Here is a 21,662-nt window from a genome sequence, read left to right on the forward strand (position 1 = left end):
TTTAAGTCCAAGGATTTTTGAAATGGTAGATCTTGTGAAAATGGTGAGCCTTCTCGAAAGATAGGAAGAGCCAGCAGTATTGGTAAGGTGGATCTTCAACCCTGAAGACAGAAGTTCCTTAGTTCAAATTCTACTTCTGATAGCTAATGGCAAGAAAATCAATCAACCTCTCTGTTGTCCAGGCAACTGCATGAGTGGCACAGAGAATGTCAAACTTTATTGTCGGGAGAGTTTCCACAAATGAGAGTTTCTCACAATAGAAAATAATTTACTATTCATGAGAAATGATATATTTTTCATTGAATTTATGCCTGTTTGTTTTGTATACTTCTCTGACAGGAGTTATCATAGATGTCATCATGATTACTGATTTATTTCCCTTCCTTATTTTCCACAACTAATCTATAAGCTCCTAGAGAATAGGAATTGAATTTACAGTTATCTTTTTTTTTTAACCCTTACATCCTGTCTTATTGGTTCTAAGTTATAAAAGCAGTAAGGGATAGACAATGTGGGTTAAGTGACTTGCCTAGGGTTACACGGCTAGGAAGTGTCTGAAACTAGATTTGAACCCAGGACCTCCTATCTCTGGGCCTGACTCTCAATCCAATGAGCCATCTAGCTGCCCCTTAAAGTTATCTTTCTCTAAGCATTTAATTTGAATTCCACAAGTATTTGTTAAAAGGGAAAGAATGAAGACAGAAAAGAAGGGTGAGAAGAAGGGAAAAGGGAAGAAAAAAGGAAAGAAAAGAAGGGAGAAAGTCAAAGAAAAGAGAGTCAAGGGAGCAACTGGGTAGCTCAGTGGATTGAGAGTCAAACCTAGAGATGGAAGGTCCTGGGTTCAAATATGACCTCACCCTGGGCAAGTCACTTAACTCCCATTGCTTAGCCCTTACTGCACTTCTGTCTTGAAACCAATACACAGCATTGATTTCAAGAGAGAAAATAAGGGCTTTAAAAAAAAGTTGCTACTCGTTCTTGTTAAATTTGGGAGGTCCTTCCAACATTTATCTGAACAAATCTTTACTATTATTTTTTTTTCCTGCCTGTTAAAAAGAGTAAACTTTTAAATGAGAATTATCGAACTAGGAATGCGGCATTGTTAAATCTCAATTATTTAACTAGATAATTAACCACATCCTTTAGCTAAATTTATACTTTACTGAACTCAAATTTTAGGAGAGGCAAAACAGAAGAAAATATACCAAGAAGGATACTTTACTAAAATTACCATATACCATGGCTATGTTTGCCATTTAGCCCAATCCTCTGCTTCTTCTGCATTTCAATAAAAACTCTAGTTATTGACTATTTTAAGCATTTGCTCTGTGGCATATTGTGGATTAGACACTGGAGACATTCAATAGAATTCCACAAAATTATGAAGCATCTACTATACTCAAAGAACTGAAGCATGATTTCTAATCATCACTAGCTTATGATAGACTTGATATAGAAATAAGAGAAGTCTAAAAAAAAGCATCCTCAAGTTTCCATCCTAGGTAAAGGGTAGAACTGATAGCACCATGTACAAATATATGTAAATCAGGAGGAAGACCTAATTTAGCAAGGAATTATGGGGGGTGGGCAGAGTATCAAAAGATAGATTCCTGGTCATTAATTATACATGTTATTCCAGAATTCAGATTTAAGGTCTTTCTTAGATTGGAAAGTTTAGGAGTCTTGCCATAATAGTGATCATTTGAGATTAGGTGAAAGGATGAACTAGCCAAAAATAAGAGTATAAAAAGAGATCAGCCAATGAGGAATTCCTAAGTATCAGATACATAAAATATATTCTCTTAAAGACAACATTTAGGGGGCAGCTGGGTAGCTCAGTGGATTGAGAGCCAGGCCTAGAGATGGGAAGTTCTGGGTTCAAATTTGACCTCAGACCCTTCCCAGCTGTGTGACCCTGGACAAGTCATTTGACCCCCATTGCGTAGCCCTTACCACTCTTCTGCCTTGGAACCAGTATTGATTCCAAGATGGAAGGTAAGGGTTTAAAAATTAAAAAAATAAAGACAACATATATTTTATTCACAAGAAATCTGATTCTAAATAAGAACTCCCAGTGAGATCAAGAAGACTATTTCTTTATTCTATGTCCCAATTTTTCCAATTATAAAATATGTGTTAAGCTGGATAACCTTCACAGTCATTCTCAGCTCCAAATCATATCATCCTATAACAGTGATTTCAATTTTTACCTCAAAAAAAGAAACTAAATCCCAGATTGTGAGAATAGAGAAGTCTTTGATGGATATACCCCAAAGTCTACTACATACCTGCTGTAATTTCACTTTTCCCTTCATATTGTGTTTTGTTGAAAAAATCAGATATTAGTGTTATGAGAAAATTCATGTTGAAGAAAATATTAGGGATAATAAACAGTATGTGTAGTCAATTAGCTTATAGCCATGTTGAAAAATAAAACAAAGGTTATTGCCCATAATTTTCTTTTTTTCTTTTAAATTATTCTCTAAGCTTGGTCCCAATGAATATGAATAAGTTCAACATTTGGAGGTTCCAAGTTCAAGTTTATTCAATTTTTCTGACCTAATTTATTTTGCAGCAATATGGCCTTACAGTGCTGACAAAGCAGAAAAATAAGAATAAAAGGCAACAGATGATCAAGAATTTAACCATCTGAGAATATACTGAAGATGATTTGTTCAAAAGGACACACAGTATGAATTATCTGGTGACCTACCTGTCCCTAGTTCTATATTTTCTATTAAAAGAAAGAAAATATGTGGGAAAGTCACTGATTCTTTTAACTGGAAAGGAAAAGAGAACACAAAGTCCAACCCAATGAAAAAGAATTCCTACATTAGTGTTCTGGTTTTCCTTATCAGTGCAATGATCAATAATGAGCTTGAAATCCTCAATGAACCCAATGTGTTATTTTTTTTCTGATGAATTACTATCCAGCTATGACTTCATCTTGAACTTTTAAAGCAAATGTAAGATTGTAAATTATTCTAAAGTAATTCCATCTCATTTAGTATGTTTGATTTTAAATGTGATTTTGAATCCTATCATCTGCTTTATGCTATCTACAAATATTTGCAATTCTCTATGCTTTTAGTCAAATTATTTTCAAAAAGGTGAAATTGCACAGAACCAAGCATATACTCCTTGAACCCTCTACTGGATTCCTCTTTCCAGAGACGCATCAAGATTTTTATCTTGGTGAAAATTACTCCCTTTTCTATATATTCTCCCACCATTACTTTAATTAATAAATTCTAGAAATTCACTGGTGGGAGAATGTATTTTTCATGTACTATATTAATTTCTGTATATTAGGGAAAGTTACTATGTATTTCTGTGTTGAGGTCTGAGTCAGAGTTATCATCTAGTCCACTGCTTTTTGCATTTTCTTTGTCCTTGGAAATCTCAAGGAATGTCTTCTTTCTTAACAGGAGACAGAGGTAGTTCTCCAGCCTACTCAGACCTGTCCAACTCTGGAGGTGAGGAGGATGAATAGGTTTTTGGAACACCTCTAGATTACCAATCATAAATTGGAGAAGTCAAGAAAGGGACTGAATAATATGCTCCTAAAAATCTATTTATTGGGCTGCTTTAGGCAGTTTGGGTCATTCCTGGTCCTGAGATTGCCATGGAGAACATATATCACTTCTACCAGTTATGAGGCTTGCCTAACCAATAAACCTGATACAATCAATAAAATTAGGTTCTTCGCTATCCACTTCCAGAGAAAGAACTGTGGGAATAGAAACACAAAAGAAAAAAAAAACAACTGTTTGATCACATGGGTTGATGGAGATATGATTGAGGATGTAGACACTAAATGATCACCCATTGCAAATATCAACATTATGGAAATAGATCTTGATCAATGACACATGTAAAACCCAGTGGAATTGCACATTGCCTATAGGAGGAGGGGAGGGAAAGAACATGAATCATGTGACCATGGAAACATTTTCTTAATTAATCAATTAAATAAAATTAAAAATAAAATTGTGTTCTTACTCCAAAATCAGTATCTCAAGATAACTTTAATTGTAACACCAGAAATCAAAGTTGAAGTTCCTTAGATACAACTGAATGCAAACTATTATTTGCAGACAATTATCTTTACTTAAGAGAAAAAGACAAAAACATCAGATCACATGTCCTTCAATGACTACATAATACTTTCTTCCATTCTTCTACTCCTCTCACATTCTTCATAATATTCTTAAGACCACTTGTTGAACATTGAACCCAATTTGACTAAAGGATCATTTCGACTAGTTCTCTGAATACTCAATATAGCTAGAGTATGGGGCATGGAGTCAGAAAAGATCTAAGTTCAAATTCAGCCTCTGACACTTATTAGTTGAATGATCCATGACAAGTTACATTACAAATTTCTACCTCGGTTTCTCCAACTTTAAAATGGAGACAATATTACCATTTACATTATACTTTTTTATGAGAACCAAAGAATATGATATGTGCAAGTGCTCAGAACAGGACCTAAAACATAAGGTTTGGGTTTTTTTGTTTGTTTGTGTGTGTGTGTGTGTGTGTGTGTGTGTGTGTGTGTTTTGGTTTGTTTCTTTGTTTTTTACATATGCTCCTTCCATTCCTCCATGAATGTCTTTCATTTGAGCTAAGGGATTTGAAAGTATTGTAAATCAGTTAAAAGTTTTATTACTTATCTTTGGTATCAATATCCTATTTGTCATATTTTGTCTGTCCTTACCAGGCTAGATGTTACTCTCTTTGGCAGGAAAAAAAAGGAAACTAATGCAAAAATATAGTTGTGTATCTTCGTCTTCTATCTGTCTCACTTTCTTCTGTGCAGTTCTAGGTATTTTTTGATCCCTATCTTCTTTCCCCCTTAAAAATAATGAAATCTTAATTTTGTTATTGTTAATTCTCCCAAGCTCTCTCAGGTGAACTTTGGCACTATTCTCACTAGATTTATAGGACTTGTCATGGTTTCGTATACATCATCTGTCAACTGTCATGGCTTCCATCTTCTGTATATATCTTTCCTAATTTTAACTTAATAGTTAAATTCCCTACACATCCACATCAGTCAATAGCTCATATCCTTAGACATCAGAGAGCAAAGTTCAAATAAACAGTCTGGATGATCCCCAAGCTCTCCCTCTTTGGTGGCACTTTTGTGACCTCAATTCTATATTGAAGTTGCCAACTGACACCCAATATGATCTTATTTCATTTGTGTTAAAATGATGGATAATTAGGACAGAATATAATCTGTGTTCCCTATGACTCTAAAATGGTTATTACTTTACCAGAGAATTAACAAAATCATCTACCCTCTAAAATCTTCCTGTTTAAGTCTTCCAAAATATCCACAACAAACTGCAATCTTTTCAGTAACAAATTAAATTTTTAAGCACAGCCCAATTTCTTAAATAGACTAAAAAGAAAATCAGTAAAAAAAAATATATATATATATATAGATAAGATGTTCCTCCTGCTAAACTACATTATGAGTTCTATTTCTCTTTCTATAAACATCTAAATACATTTATTATGATTTGTGACTGGAACAAAGTACTTAATATATCTTCTATCTCTGTCTATCTATCTCGATCTATCATATATATGATTTTATTTTCTCAAACCAAGTAAATGATGTTGAATATAAGAAAATGTGTGGTGTGATTTTTTTTCTTGATACAGATTAAGGGAATGAATTTATATGGTTCTATATTGGTTAGTAAGCTATGAATTCTGAATTTATAGATATGATAGTCTTATCAAAGGTTTTCTTCTACATTAATTCTGAGTAGTAAAGAGAGTAAGTTTCTGAGGTACATCTGTCTAATTCAGGTGGATAACAGTCATTCAATATTAGGTAGCTTCAATATCTTTATGGGTCCCCAAAGCACTTTCGAAATTAGAGAGGTCACTTGCATCCTTCTCTGGTTGTCATAAACCAAAGTCAATGAACAATAGATGAAAAATGATAATATGGGAGCAGAAAGTATGAACACAGTAGGAAATAAATATGGCTACTCAAAAAGTTGGACATAGGAAAGAACAAGACAATATGAGTAGTCTTCACAGTTTTCAATAAAACATTATTAACAGTATGGATTTATGTACCATTTCTCAAGAAAATTATTCATTATATATATATTACATAAATAATATATATATGGATATGGGTTCTATGTCTCAATCATAATGTCTTTGGATATGTGCATGTGTATTTAAATATGACATTTTTCTTAAAGTTAAATCTTACCTCATTTTGGAGATCTCGGATCATTTTACTTTTTCTTTCCATTTCAGTCTTTAAAAAATTAATCTGAAAATGAATAGAATATTAATTATGTAGAAACATTTCAAATTCATCTCCCATTTTCCTAACTTCTCATTCATACTTTCCATGTAAAATTAAACAATTACCTCCATAGTTATCGATAAAATACTGAGAAAGAAAAAGGAATTAAAATTTTTATTAACCAAAGAGATCATTAATGTAGCCATATACACACCTCTCCTTAATGTGAAAACGTTCTTTTTATATTTTATAGGCAAGCATAATTGTACTCAATTAAAAGACCATTTATGGTTGAATTAAGGATTTTTGTAAGAAATTATATCTTGCCTCAATACTTTGCTTTCCTATATGAAGATCTGGTATAGTTCAAAAAGTTCTAAATGAAAAAAAAAATGATGAAGAAGAGGATTTTAATGATGATTCTTAGAATTTTAATAGAACTATAAGTTTTGCAATACACTTTACACATTATCTCATTTGATCTTTATAATAATTGTATAAGGAGAGTGATATTATTTTTCCCATTTTTACAAATCAAAAAACTCAGAATGCATAGATTAAGTATTAAACCTAGGTAGTATGCAGAGCAAGTTAATATTTGAGGCAGAAGTATTCAAATCTACATGAATCTAAATCCAAAACTCTATCATTGTCTATGTTAGCTCAGTCACTATTTCTTTGTGCTACTTGGTTGTCAATAAATTTATTTCTGCCTCTAGGTCAACTAGTGCTCCATCATTGTAATAGCATTCTGATGAAGATCAAATGAAACAATAGATAGGAAAACTCCTTAAAAAGTAAAAAAAAAAAACACTATAAAGTAAGATTAAACACAGATTTGCATCATAAAAACTAATCATATTTATTTTTGGTTCTTTGTTATTTATTAATTCTTCCTCCTTTATTGAGCAATTAGTTATGAACCCATTCAGTCATGAGAGTAAGGATTCAAAAAGGAAAGAAAGGGGAAAACATGAAAATATAACTGAACTTATTCTACTTTAACCATTCAAAAGAAGTTTGGAAGTTCAGTTCAGGGCATCTCAACTAAAAAAGCAAGATAAAATCTTATACACAAAACATCTTTTTTTTCAAACATTGCTTAAGTTCTCATGTGGTAAAGATATAATGCATAATAACTGAACATGTAGTTTATCAAAATAATGAGACACAGAAAAAGCTATAGAGAAAATATCTATTAAAGTGCTAAGAACATCATGTGAATCGGGTATACCTTGGATTAAATAATCCCATTTTATGCAGTAATTAAAGTCAAATAATGCATAGAACTTGTGAGGTAATAGTTAAGACCTATACATACACACACACCACCTAGGACATTATAAATTTCTCAATGACTTATTAGTAACCTGGGAATGAAATAATGCCAAAACCAAATTCATTCTGGTATCTTTGCCAAGAAAATTCCAAATGATTACAGAATCAGACATGACTGAAACAATAGAAAAATGACAAATTAAGAATGTATATATATATATGTCTTTATACATGTGCATGCAAATATATGTAATCCATTCTTATTTGTTCTTATTTTTATTCCTTGATTTCATTTATTATTAAAATAATTAATAAGTTGTTAGGATATTTGTGAGTGAGTGTGTATAGGCATGTGTATGTGTGTTGCTCTAAACTGTGATTTTTGAAAACTCTTGATGTGGAAATTCCATCCATTGATGAAAATGACTATTACATCTAATCTTTAAGAGCTGACTACATTCACAGAAAAGCAAAGAAGGAAGGAAGGAAGGAGGGAAGGAAGGAAGGAAGGAGGGAAGGAAGGAAGGAAGGAGGGAAGGAAGGAAGGAAGGAAGGAAGGAAGGAAGGAAGGAAGGAAGGAAGGAAGGAAGGAAGGAAGGAAGGAAGGAAGGAAGGAAGGAAGGAAGGAAGGAAGGAAGGAAGGAAGGATATATATGTATGTATATATATATATATATATATGATGTGTGTGTATATATATACATATGAGTATTTTCCCAAATTTTGAAATAAATGTGAAGTATAAAGTTTGTTTTTTTCCTTAATATTGGATAAAATCATGTCTATGCTGGAGACAGATCAAATTAGCTCATGAGAGTAAATTACATTTTTCAATTTTATAACTTTTATCCTTGTATATAAGCAAATTTTTGATAATTTTGTGGTTTATTGTGTAGAATTATGAAAGTGATAGAAAATTTTAACTATACAGATTAAAATAAAAAGTGAACTGTGCATATAATTTTATAGGCTCAGTAGGTAAATATTTACCCTCAATGAACTATACTGATAAATCTTCCTGAAATTTGTCCCACTCCCCCTCTTTGAGAGTTCTTTTATGGATTGATCAATTTATCCTAATGAGATTAAGTGACTTAAATGACTTAGTTCCTGTTTTGTTAATGTTGGTATTTTACATTTTTTATCTTGATTTATTCTGTTTATGTTCTTGTTGTTGTCTTTAAATAGCCATCATTATTTTTTTGATAATTTTATTTTTTCCCTTCTATTTATTTTCTAAAACTCTTTTCATATAAAAATGACAATTTAACTTCTTATCATTTTTTCCTTTCTCCTCTCTGGCTTCTTGCTTTATTATTTCATTTGTCAAATTTATAGTTTAGATGGGGTAAAATGGAGCTGTTATCAGATGCAACCTCTTACTCAGCCTTCTTTCTGGAAATCTTCTACAACTCTCCTTTGTTATTTTTAGTTAAAGCTATAGGCAATGAAGAAATAATATTCTAAGAATCTTTCTAGTGGTGACTATAGGTTAAAACATAAATTTTAAGGTAGAAGTATTGAGAAAGATTTAGAACTTTGGATTATATCACCAAGAACATCATTCATACCAATTAAGTAACACCAAATTAAGATAAAAGGTATTCTCAGAACTACTCAGCCATGAAGCATTTTATTAGAGGTCAACTCAAGTTGTGCCTCCCACTTTCCTTCCTTTTCTCTCTTTCCCTCCCTCTCCTTTCTTCTTTTGTCCCCTCTCTCTGTCTCTCAGTCTCTCAGTCTCTGTCTGTCTTTCTCTCTCTCTTTTCTCTATCTGTCTCTCTCTCTCTTTCTCTTATCTTCCTATTTCTCTAAGGCAAGAACCATATTTCTTATTTTGACTGACTTATCTTTTCTTGGGCACCCCGGTATTCCTCAAATCACAGGGGCTCAATCAATGTATTGGTGCTTGACTTTGTGTATATATAGTTGATCAACTTTAACACTACTACTGTTCAGAACTACACAGTTCTAATAATCACCATCTTCTGGACTTCATGTTGATACCACAATTACTACCTTGACTTATTTTCCTATGACAACTGTTTCAAAATAAAAATAATAGCTGTTTTGGACCACATACACAAAGCATAAATTTACATGGCAGATTTATGAAGTGCCTCACATATATAATCTCATTTATTTTCCATTTTAAATACTCTAAACCCTCTGGAGAAGGCAATGCACATATTTATCAACTTTATTCTATAGATGAAGAAGATTAGATTAAAAAATTTCATTGACTTGTTCATATAGTCACACTCAGGAGACTTGGAATACAAATTTAGAGCTAATTGGAAATTTAGACATAATCTAATCCAATCCACTTCACAAATAAAGCTTCAGAGGGGTTTTAAGTAACTATACACCTATATTAAATGATGCAGAGATAAGATTTTTGATGCAGATGCTTTGACTGCTCTAGAAAATTACCATTGGAATATGAGATGGGATACTGACCCAGATCTTACATGACTCCACCAATCTGCTTTCAGAATCACAGGGTTTCAACTATGAAAGGGGCTTCAGTGGACACCAAGTCTAAGCCACTGGATGAGTTTCTGAATTTGGAAGTGGCCACAGAAGCCACTGAGTACAAATGGTATCTACATATGATGCTCCTCTCTTGGAAGAGTAAGTGGTCATACAGTTTTTACTTGAAGTCCTTCAGTTAGAGAAATCCACTATCTTCCAAAGTATTGTGTGCTACTTTAGTATAGCTCTAAGTGTCAAGAAAAGTTTCCCTCTATCAAACCTAAATGTACCTCTTTGCGATTTCAGCCTATTATGCACAATTCTGCATATACAAATTCTGATGACCTCTCTGAGTAAACAGCCAACAGTGGAAGACCCAATCCCCATCCCTCAAATAAATCTTGCCAAATCTCAATGCTGATCAATCCATGTTTGGACAGCTGAATTAGTAGGAAAAAATATATAAGCATCTACTAAATACTGGGGATTTAATCATAATAATAACAAGCAAATTCCTTTAAGCAACTTAACTTAAGAAAGGAAGACAATATACATAGGGAAGGCAGAATGAGCAGATGGGAAGGTGGGGGACAGCACAGAAAGACTAAGTAGGAGATCAGAATATGGATGCCCTGGGTTAGAGACAGCTAGGAAGATCCACATTTGTACTCCGACTGGATAACCTAAGTGGAACATTAACCAACTAGACCCATCACTCTAGGTGTGGCTGACTAAATCCTGGTTGAAGGAGATGCCAGAAGGATAGTTTAGAGATAGCTTAGTATTTAGGTGAGTCCCAGACAGGCTAAAACAAAATCAAATGTGACCTCTCAGGTCTCAATAGCCTATGCCTAAGGGCCATTCTCTCTGAAGTAGTGCTAATTCTGAACAAATTGCTCTCCATTTTGAGCTAAACTGTGTTTTCTATGAATTTGCTCCAGAATTTCCCTTACTAAAAGACACAAAGGAATGAAGGGCTTCCTTGCATATCAGAACACACCTGCTTAGCCAATGACGCTTAAATGGTTTTGCTCACATGCTTAAATCCCTCTGCTGTTCAATATCTGTTGTTCATAATTAACAACAGCTATAATTAAATTATAATGAAAATAAATTAGAACGGAAGACTAGAAGCTTTTCAATGTCACACAAGGACAGTGGTACCTGAGCTATAAAGAGAAGGCACAAAGAATAGAATGTGCTATTTCTTTCGTAATATGATGACAATGATTAAGCCAACCATATCGAAGTCAATGCCAATACCTCCCACCATCTGTGACCTTGAAATTACTGGATTGGATTCTGCCCATTGAAATAGCTGCTGCCCCTAGCAGAAGCTCATACCTAATTCTAAGAGGCAGGTGACATTTCGTTATTTACCTGATATAAAGGATGGATGAGCCCGCTGGCACAAAATCCTTGGTGCGGAATCAAAGCTTGCAGCTGTTTTTTACTTTTACACTGATTATGTCTCACTTAGGGCAAGTTAAGCCATAAAAATTAACCAGGGTAGTGAAATGCATCAAATCCACATTAATATCTTTAATTACTGTGCCATACCTGAGCGCTCAGTCCTCCTTTAGCAAGCTATCAAGGTTCTCCATTAGGAGTTCTGCTTTCACAAACTATGGAACTGCTAATTTGCCTCAGGTGAAAAAAAATAAAAATATGCAAATCTCAGAAAAAGAGTATTTTTAAATAAAATTAGACCAAAGGCAATTTATTGCTTTTAAAATTAGTTTATCTGTTTTTAAGTGTCCCTTTTCACTTTGTGTGATATTGAAACTCAAATTGACTTTACTTTTAAAAGTACATTTTACTATAGACTCAACTCAATGCCTTGGGGGACTTCCATAAAAAATGTATTGCCTCTTGCAGACAATAAGCATCTCTTCTCCCACTTTGTAGAAAAGATACAGTGATCAGAGACCTAGTCCAGATCAATTCTGAGGTCTATTTCAGCAGAGTTTTAATAAATCCATCAGGGATGAAATCATAAGCTCTAGTTAGAATATCTCTTGTTATATGAATATAAGAGAGCAGTTGTACCATGTTTTTTAAAAATTGTAGTTCTGGAATATATCTCATTAATGACTCTTTAAAAGAAATGTATACATATATGCATATGTATATATTCATTATTTTTTTATAAACAGTAACTGATTGGGATATTTAGAAAGTCACTGTTCCCTTGGGCAATGAAGGAAAGCATAGGAATATCAGAAGTCATAGATGACTATGGACACTAGTGAACTTTCCTCTCTCTCTCTCTCTCTCTCTCTCTATATATATATATATATATATATATATATATATATATATATATATATATACTTGATATTTATGAAGCATTCTTAAATTTGCCCATTGCATTACATATGGTCTTTAATGGGATCATTAAGACAAGTCCATCAGTGTAGCACTAAAGATATTATGATCATTTTACAAATGGGGAAACTGAGACTAAAAAAGATAAGGTGCTCATGTTTAAGTAGCTAGCAATTGTCAGAAGCAGAATTCATACTTAGTTCTTTCAGAATCTAGTGCCACTTCATTCAATCATTCATTTAAAAACTCTTATCCTCTGTCCTAGTAACAACTCTAAGATGGACAAAGGCTTGGCAAACAGGATTAAGTGACTTGTCTAAGATCACAAACAGCTAAGAAGTTTCTAAGACTACTTTTGAACCCAGGTCTTCCTGACTCCAGATCTGGTGGATAGAAATCCACCATGCTACCTAGCTTCCCCTTAAATGCAACATTAGCCACCATGTTGAGTAGGCTCTCAATTCTAGGTCTCATCCTAGCTCACTAACTGCTCCATCCATGTTATTTTCACTAGTGAGGTTTGGTGGGAAGTAAAACTGGGCACTCAGAAGATCTATAAATGTTTTGGAGTATAAATAATTTATTTGCTTGGCACTTCTATGGACAATTATATACCAGAGAGCATGATAATTATACTCAGTATATATAACTTGCCCTAAAGAAGAAGGTTTTAACTTCATCAACTAAACTGATGAGACAGAATACAGAATAGCTCAGCTGCACAGTGTAGACTTGTAAATGGTTAGATTGGCTTGATATTCATCGGGTCCTAACTGGGCCCTTCTAGCAGTGCATGCCAGTCTATTCTCTTCAATTTAGAGTTTTAGAAATTTACCTAAGCCCATAGATGGGAGGTCCTGGGTTCAAATGTGACCTCAGATACTTCTTAGCTATGTAATCCTGGTCAAGTCACTTAACCCCCATTGCCTAGCCCTTACCACTCTTCTGCCTTAGAACCAATACATAGCATTGGTGAGGGTTTAAAAATAACACAGAGAGGTCTTGATTGATGATGCATGTAAAACCCAGTTGAATTGCTTATTGACTGTGGGGTGGGGGAAGAATGTGAAGGAGCATGAATCATGTAACTATGGAAAAAATGCTAAATAAATAAATAATTTTAAGAAATTAAAAAAAAAAGAAATTTGCTTAAGACAAGGAGGAATTGTGACTTGTCTATGGTCACATTCTATTTCAGGGTGAAAAATAGCCTCCATGGTTTTAAGATCAGATATCCATCCATTACACTATCCTATCTGAATGTACAATTTCTTTGAAACTCACAATATTTGTCCACTGTTCTCTACTCTTGCATAATTCTAAGCATCATACAGTGACTATGACTCACATCCACACACATCTAGACAAGCTCCATGAGGCCAAATATGATTATCCCTAGAGGATTGAAGAGGAGACTGGAGCTCAGGAATTTGATAAGACTTGCCTAGGATCTTCTACCTTACAAGGGTGGGAGAGGATATCCTACTCTCTTAATAGGATCGTTGCTTTAGAATTGAAAGAGACAGTTACTCCAACTCATTAATTTTATACACGTGGGAACTGAAACTGAACCAAGACTGAGCACACCTCTCATTGAATGCTCTTTCCTTCATAGTACATTCTGGGTGTTCAGTGAGATGTGATTACTTCTGAAGGTTCTAAGACTACAATGATGAAGACAAATGAAACATACAATCTGTCCTTCTTAAAAAATACACACAGAGTAGCTTCTATAATAGATTTTACTTGTGAAACTTAACTTTCTTTTGCTCAGTTTTCTAGTGAGATAAAGAATGATATTTACTCTTTACAATTAGAGTTCTTTTAGGATCAAACCTAGCCTTATCCTAGAGGTTCAAACTAGACTTTTTGAAATATAATTTTATTTCCTTAAGTGTTTTATATTCAGAGATATTAAAATGGGTTAATGTGGGCAATCATCACTTTATCTGCAGGTGCATTTTGTTTACTACATATCTAATTCCAGGGATAATTTGCCAATCAACTAATATGGAATAATGTAGGACGTGATTGCATTATTATGCTCATTTCTACAGGAATAGTCCAACCATGCTGGGTATGCTTTTAATGCTCTATGTGTACACAAATAGCTCAATTAGGAAAGTCTTCTGTGTAGATTGTATTGGAAATTAAGGATCAGATTACACCTCAATGCTTATTAGGCTAGCCCTTCATAAAAAATAAATAATAACTAAAACACTGGAAAAGAAAATCATTAAAATGGTTTCAATTAAAATGCCTTCCCTCCTCAAATTTATGTCAATATGTAGATAGTATAGGATCATCAACTTAGACCTGCAAGGGACAATTATTTTTATTATCTAAATATATAGACATGAAAAGAAAGATCCTCACAGGTTAACTGACTAATCTGAGGTAACACAAAATACACAGTGGCAAAATCAGTTTTCCATGTCAGTTCCTGTGACTCATACATTCCCAGTATTTTTGTTATTGTTGTTTTTCCAAGAGGCATGAACAAAATTAAAGCAAAAAAATATATTCAATTATCTTACCAACTCATAGATGATACAATATTTTGGTGAAGAGCTGCTATCAAAAAAGTAAAGCATGTATAAAGTCCTACAGGATGTTCATTTCTTAAGCAAAGGATGGATGAAAATTTAGAACTGGCAGGAACAAATGCTACTAGGAAAAGAAATAATGGAATAGATTCTCAGAAGGAGACAGAACAACTGGCTGGTTTCAGCCCCTGATCATCAAGTCATATCTTCTATCTTTTCTTGGTCTCTCCCTTTATATAAATCTGACATTCCTGAGATAGAGTTATTATGAATAATTGAAATGTGAATTGAAATTCATGTTACATGTAATTTTCTCCTTCTTTACACTTCCCTTTTTGTGATATCATACTGCTGTATGACATATTCACATTTGACTTGCTTTAAAAAAAAATTCCCCCTAAGACTTCATTATGCCTCCAGTAATTGATGACTTTAAATGATAACCCAACATTGCCAGCCTGCCTGTATTCTTGGAAATGAAAACCAATTAAAAAAGAAACATCCAAATATCCAATTTGTTATTAGTCATAAGGGAGCTACAAGAAGGCTGTGTTTAGCCCAGACATCTCTAGAGATGAACAAAAAAGCTAATTTTCCCCATAAGAGCACAAGATTTCTATCTCTCCCAAGGAAATGAAAGCAGAACTCTAAATCCTTAAAATCAACTCTTTAGGACAGTGAATGGAAATGGAAAATCCAATGGTACCTGGAAAACTCTTTCTTATGGAACTTTATATTCAAGGCTATATACAGCCAGAACAGTTGTGAGTATAGGGGTGAAACTGGGGGGAAAATGTGAGATTGAGAAAATTTGTCACTGAGGCCATTTCTTCACCCTAGTCTTTTTCTGTTTCAAACATATACTTGCTCTAGCATATCACTGTTAATCCATACCATGGTATTAATTGAAAATAATCTAAAAAACCTTATGAGTATTTATCTTAGTACTTAAAAACACAAATTTGTTTAAAATTTTTCATTGGCAACTTACACAATCCCATGGAACTTTCTTCAGATATTTTTGATCCCTGTTTTATAAATTTGCAAACTCTGGTTCAGAGAAACATAGTTTTGGAGCTGGAAAGGAACTTAGAGGTAATCAAGTCAAATCCCTTCCCTTTAGGAAAGAGAAAATTGACTCCCAGAAAGATTAATGACTTGTCCAGGGTGACAGAGCTAAGAAGAGCATGATACAAGATTTGAATTCAGGTCTTCCTGGATGCAAGTCTAATGCTCTGTCCCGTATTTCATTTAAAAATTAAGTACTTTTCAGTGTCCATAACATTAGTAAAGAGTAGAGCTTGGACTTGGATCTGAGTAGTCTGATTTCAAATACTCTACTCTTTTAGTTGTCCTACTTACTGGCAAGAGAAGTATTTTCAAGTAAATATGAAATTCCAATTGAAGACTTAAAGGCTTGTCATTTAAGGATAAAAAAATGAAGATATAATTGTGAAAAACTAGCTATATGAGGTACAGATGGAATGATATTAAAGAGAGAGGATACTGAGAAAGCTGGTGTGATTGTCCTCCTCCTTCTCTTCTCAGAAACCATTCTCTTTCCCAGGGTCCCAGGAGGCAACTCTGTTGGAAGCCTGAATCTCAAGAATGTCCCCTTGCAGGTTTCTACAATGTCCCTCATTTGATGAGCTCAACTAGGTCAGCAGGCTGCCTCTCCATAAGCAGCTGCCAGACCCAGAGGAGAACAGACAACTTTGCTCTAACTTTCTCTAGAAATTAGTTGGAAAAAGAAAAATATATGAAGATATGGCATATTAGAGCATTATGCTTCCCTCATAAATTATGTAGAACTAAGGGATGAATCATTAGATGTGGCAAGGCATATTGAAGTTTGATCCCACCTTTTCTCCCTTTGCTTTTGCAAACTATATCTTCCTTATTTTTATATACCCTAAATATTTGAGTAAATGCAGAGATGGACAAATAGATAGATGATAGATAGATAGATAGATGGATGGATGAATGGGTAGATGGATGGATGAATAGATAGACAGTCAGAGAGACAGATAAATAGACAGACAGACAGATAGACAGATAGATAGATAGATAAATAGATAGATAGATAGAGAGAGAGAGAGAGAGAGAGAGAGAGAGAGACAGACAGACAGACGCAGACAGACAGAAAGAAATCACAGTCCTGAGTTCTATCTGCTTGAATCCTTCCCTGATAATTTTGGGGGAAAGTCTGTGTAATGGTTGAAATGAATTAAAGTTTTAACAAACCCAGTATCCCATGACAAATATTCCAATGTTCTGAGGGAGGAGGTAGCCTTCCGGGCATTTTCTTTATATTCTGTAAATACCAATGACATATGAGCCCTAGCCATCAGGACCTGCCTCTTTCTATGTGACTTCCTTGTCATTTTCCCTCCTACCTTTCCTTTTTTGAGAAGAGTTTTTATAGCACTTCTCCAGATCTCCATCACAATCTCTCATTTATAAGATATTATATAGCCTGCTTGCTCAGTCACCATGATCCTCTCCATTATCTTTTGCATGATTCTCAGATTCATTTTTCTGAGAGGGCACTCAAAGTTAATGGAATTCTCTACATACCTAGAAAAAGTTTGGCATTTGTGAAGCATTTTGCCTTGATGTCAAACTATAAAATTCTGTGAAACTTGGGAAGTTATGGAGCCCATGCTTAAATAGAGTCACAGAAAAATGTTTAAAGATCATAGATCTCAGATCCATCCCATGTAATTGTTTGGGAAGCAATAGTCTTCAAACCCGAGATGCGGGCATGAAAGGGAGGAATGCCCTAACCCAAACCAACTCTCAGAGAGGACTATGGTGATCTCCATTCATTGGATGGTTGAGAAATCAAAGGTTAGGTTGCTTTTTATATATATGTTCTAATACTGAACCTTCACCAATAAAGGAGTAAAAGTGACTCAAGATTGGGATCCTCTGGTCTAGCCTTACCATGTCCTCTTGCTGATTTTAGCACATGTAAATTATAGCTGAATCAGTGTGGCCATTAGAGGATTATCCTTGGGGACATAAAGATGGGGCCTCAAATCTTGCCATTGTCACATACTCTGGCCATATAGTGAGTCACTGAAACTCATAGTGAAACAGGAAGTCTTTGAAGACTAAAGGTTTAATAGGTATTGCCAATCAGCACTGTTAAAAACAATGTTCACCCAAGAATTTCTCACACCAGTGGAATCATAGGTATTAGCTTTAAAAAATGATGCCACTAAAAGCAATTAAACTTTAGGTACTGAGATACTAACTTCAATCTCAGGTTTCTCCCCAAAAGGACAATTATATTCTTAGAGCAATAATAGCTTTACAGAACTTTTGTAATAGTAACTAATTAATAGAATCAAAATGAGTCCTTATCAACTAGAGAATGTTTGAATAAATGATAATATTTGAAAGCAATAGACTATTTCTTAAAAAAAAAACCTTCTCCTCATGTCTTAGAATCTATACTAAGAATTAATAAAAATTCACTGCAAGCCAGGTAAAGGCTAGGCAGTTGGGGTTAAGTATCATGCAGAGGCACAGAGGTGGAACGTTTTTCAGATCAAATTTGAATTCTGGTCCTCTCAGCTTCAGCATGATGCTCTATCCACTTACCCACCTAGCTGTCCATTGAAGGTAATAGACTATAAATGATCTCTAAGATATTACAGTTATGAGGAAATCAGACAAATATGTGAAGGCTTATGTAACTGATGCAGAACAAAGAAAGCAGAAGCATAAGAATAATGTGTCTAATGTATAAGACTATGCAAAGTAAAATGCTACAAAACATCCAAATTCAGATAGATTTAATAACCTTTTCCAATAGAAGAGCTAATGAAACTCTTCACCTTAGGGCATAAGTGAGAAACTGGCCTAAAAAATGATTGCTCATGTCTTCAAATTGAATGATTTCATTTGCTTGTTTTGCCCGTGATTTTCTTTGTAACAAGGTGGGACACAGTGGAGATTAGAGAACATAATGGGAAATGACTGTGACCCGCCCAAAAGAACATGAAATTATTTTTAGAAACACCTTTTAAGCTAGAATCAATATATTATTTCCAAAGGCACAAACTTAAAAGTCAGCATCATGAATGAGATATATATGTATTGTATAATTGAAAATCTGTTACCCTAAAAAGAACTACATTTCCCAGGAGCCCACTGACTTCCTGTCATTACATACTTCCTGTAGACAGAGGATATTAGCAAGTGGGCAGTCCTCTTGGGCCTCTTTCTTGGGCTTGCAGCCAACATGTTGGTGGTGGTAAGCTAAGCTAGAGGATTTTGAAATGGCTAATCAGCCATGGGCATGTGGTTTTTATTATAGATCCTCTTTATTCCTTGATTTCTAATGATCATTAATAAATATACTAAAATATGACATTTTTATTATTGACATGAATTTTCATTTTTACAGTATATATACACATACATATATTTATATCTCCATATATGTATATATGCACATATATGTATATATGTAATTACAATGTTAATAATATCTTTAGAATCTAATGCAATCTAAGAAATGTTTTAGTTTTTCTACAAAATACACTACCATGTAGAGAGGATACAAAGCCAAAAAAGAAAAAATGTTCTTTCCCTCAAGGATCTAACTTTTCCTAGAAAAGACATAAAATGTCAATGTATAATAATATAATAAATTGGAGAGGAGCAAATTAGCATTAATAGAATTAATTTAATTTAAAATTGATATAATATAATTAATGGCTAAGGGGATCAGGAAAGAATGTAGGAGATGACATTTGAAGGAAAACTTGAAGGGTTTTAAAGTCTTACTCCGTCCACATTTCCATTGAAGAAATGCCTCAGTTTAATTGTTAGCTCAGTAGTAATTGTAGTAGTCATTGAAGCCATTGAAGTAGTAGTAACAATGGTACTGGTAATAGTAATAATATTGGTAGTAGTAGGGATAGGAGTAGGGGAATTAGTAGTGGTAATAGGACTGCTGGTGGTGGGTGGTAGCAGCAGTAGCAGCAGCAGCAGCAGCAGCAGCAGCAGCAGCAGCAGCAGCAGCAGCAGCAGCAGCAGCAGCAGTAGTAGTAGTAGTAGTAGTAGTAGTAGTAGTAGTAGTAGTAGTAGTAGTAGCAGCAGCAGCAGCAGCAGCAGCAGTAGCAACAACACTCATAATGCACTGGGGCTTACTCGTGCCTTTCTCTGGGAGGATACACTGGAGTGACTCTTTGGTAGCCTGTTCACAAACACTCCACAGAAAGAAGGAAAGATGACTATTTCCCAGCCCTCAAGACAAGGGAGAAAACAAGAGCACACTCACTGTAGCCTGCTGCTTCTCTGCTTTCTCAGCTGCCTCATTAAGTTGCTTTTGAAAGGCCTCCTGGAGAGACTTCATTTCTTCCCTAGTTTAGTACAAGGAAAAAAAAGACATAATACAATTTCTTCAGTCCCTTCTGCTCATAAGGAAAGAAGTTTTGTTTGTTTGTGCACTTGTGTTTAGAAAATAGATAACTTAAACCACATTGGGACAAACTGAAGCAGTCAGCATCTATCTAAGGTTCCCTTTAATAAAGGTCTCTGTCTCTGGATGCAAATGTAAAGAGTGAATTTGTATTTAAAAGAAATTGTCTTGGCATTATGTCTAGCAAAGAATCCTACTGTGTAAAACAACAGTGAGCCACATAATGGGTAGCAAATCAAATTAATCCAATAATTCGAACCAGCAAGCTAATGCCACTAAAAATATGGCAGGGTGGGATCTCCTCGGTTATGGAAAGTGACTCAAGAATGGTGAATGTGCCTACTCTCAGCTTCCTTCTATACCTTCTTGCTTAAGATCATCATGTTATCCACAATGCACCCAAGGTCTGAGTCTTTGTGCAGTATTTCAGTGAAAGGCTTTGTTTATGATGAAAAAACCAGCCTCATTGTTTTCAAACATAAAGAAGACATACACAATTCATGACACTTAACTTGGACTCTTCTTCACCTAAGGGAAATGCAAAGATTCTCAAAAAAGCCTATTAATACCTCTTCTCAAATTTGTCCATCTGACATATGACATTTTAAAAATAAATGATTTCTCATTATGTTTTTCCTAGACAATTTACATTTTCTTAGTTTTCTTTTTAATCACCCATGCCATTATGAGAAAGACGATTGTCAAGGGATACAGTTAAAACATTATTGTCTTCCTTCGTGAAAGTAATTTTTCTAGACTTCATCCCAACCATACATCGTTCCATTGGGCATCAAAAGAGCTGAAACCTTTAAGTTTCTAGCTGAAAATGGCTTGAAAGAGCTTTTCTAATTTTCTCACTTTACAAATAAAAAAAAAAAATGAATCTCAGAGATGGAAAGGATTTGGTCAAAGTAAGAACCTCAATTAATAGAATGAGGAAAAAGTATATATTACTACCAGTGCCAGTTCCACTACCCAATTTTTGTGTTCTAGTCACTAAAGGGAGTTAATGTAATTAGCAAGTGATTTCCTAGTGTTACAGACACCCATTGGGCTTAAGTAACAGTTAAGGAAGCATTAAATGTATGAGGAGGTTCAATGGTTCCCTTCAGCCTACTACACTCTGAGGAGACTGGAGGGAGTTATTCTCCCTATTTCACCATCCCGTTCATCTTCACACTCTTTACTAGAGATAAATGTTTCCTGCTCTCTGATTATGTGCCTTAGGTGTATTATCTCAGAAGAGAATCAAATTCCCAGAAGTGTCCATCATGGTAAACATGGGGCTTCAAGGTCTTTGAATGCTGCCATTCCT

At 34.3% G+C, this 21,662-nt stretch overlaps 1 protein-coding gene across 1 annotated transcript in view; it reads right to left on the reverse strand.

Moving 5' to 3' along the window:
- Positions 1–21,662, reverse strand: part of LUZP2 (leucine zipper protein 2) — a 749,802-nt gene that overhangs the window by 402,647 nt on the left and 325,493 nt on the right. Inside the window, exons 4-5 of the mRNA XM_056802005.1 lie at positions 20,207–20,288; positions 6,245–6,307 (exon numbers count right to left, since the gene is read on the reverse strand). Of these exons, the coding sequence (XP_056657983.1) occupies positions 6,245–6,307; positions 20,207–20,288 (145 nt within the window). The remainder of the gene's footprint in view (positions 1–6,244; positions 6,308–20,206; positions 20,289–21,662) is intronic.

Source organism: Monodelphis domestica, chromosome 6 (genome assembly GCF_027887165.1).
Source record: "Monodelphis domestica isolate mMonDom1 chromosome 6, mMonDom1.pri, whole genome shotgun sequence".
Taxonomy (NCBI): Eukaryota; Metazoa; Chordata; class Mammalia; order Didelphimorphia; family Didelphidae; genus Monodelphis; species Monodelphis domestica.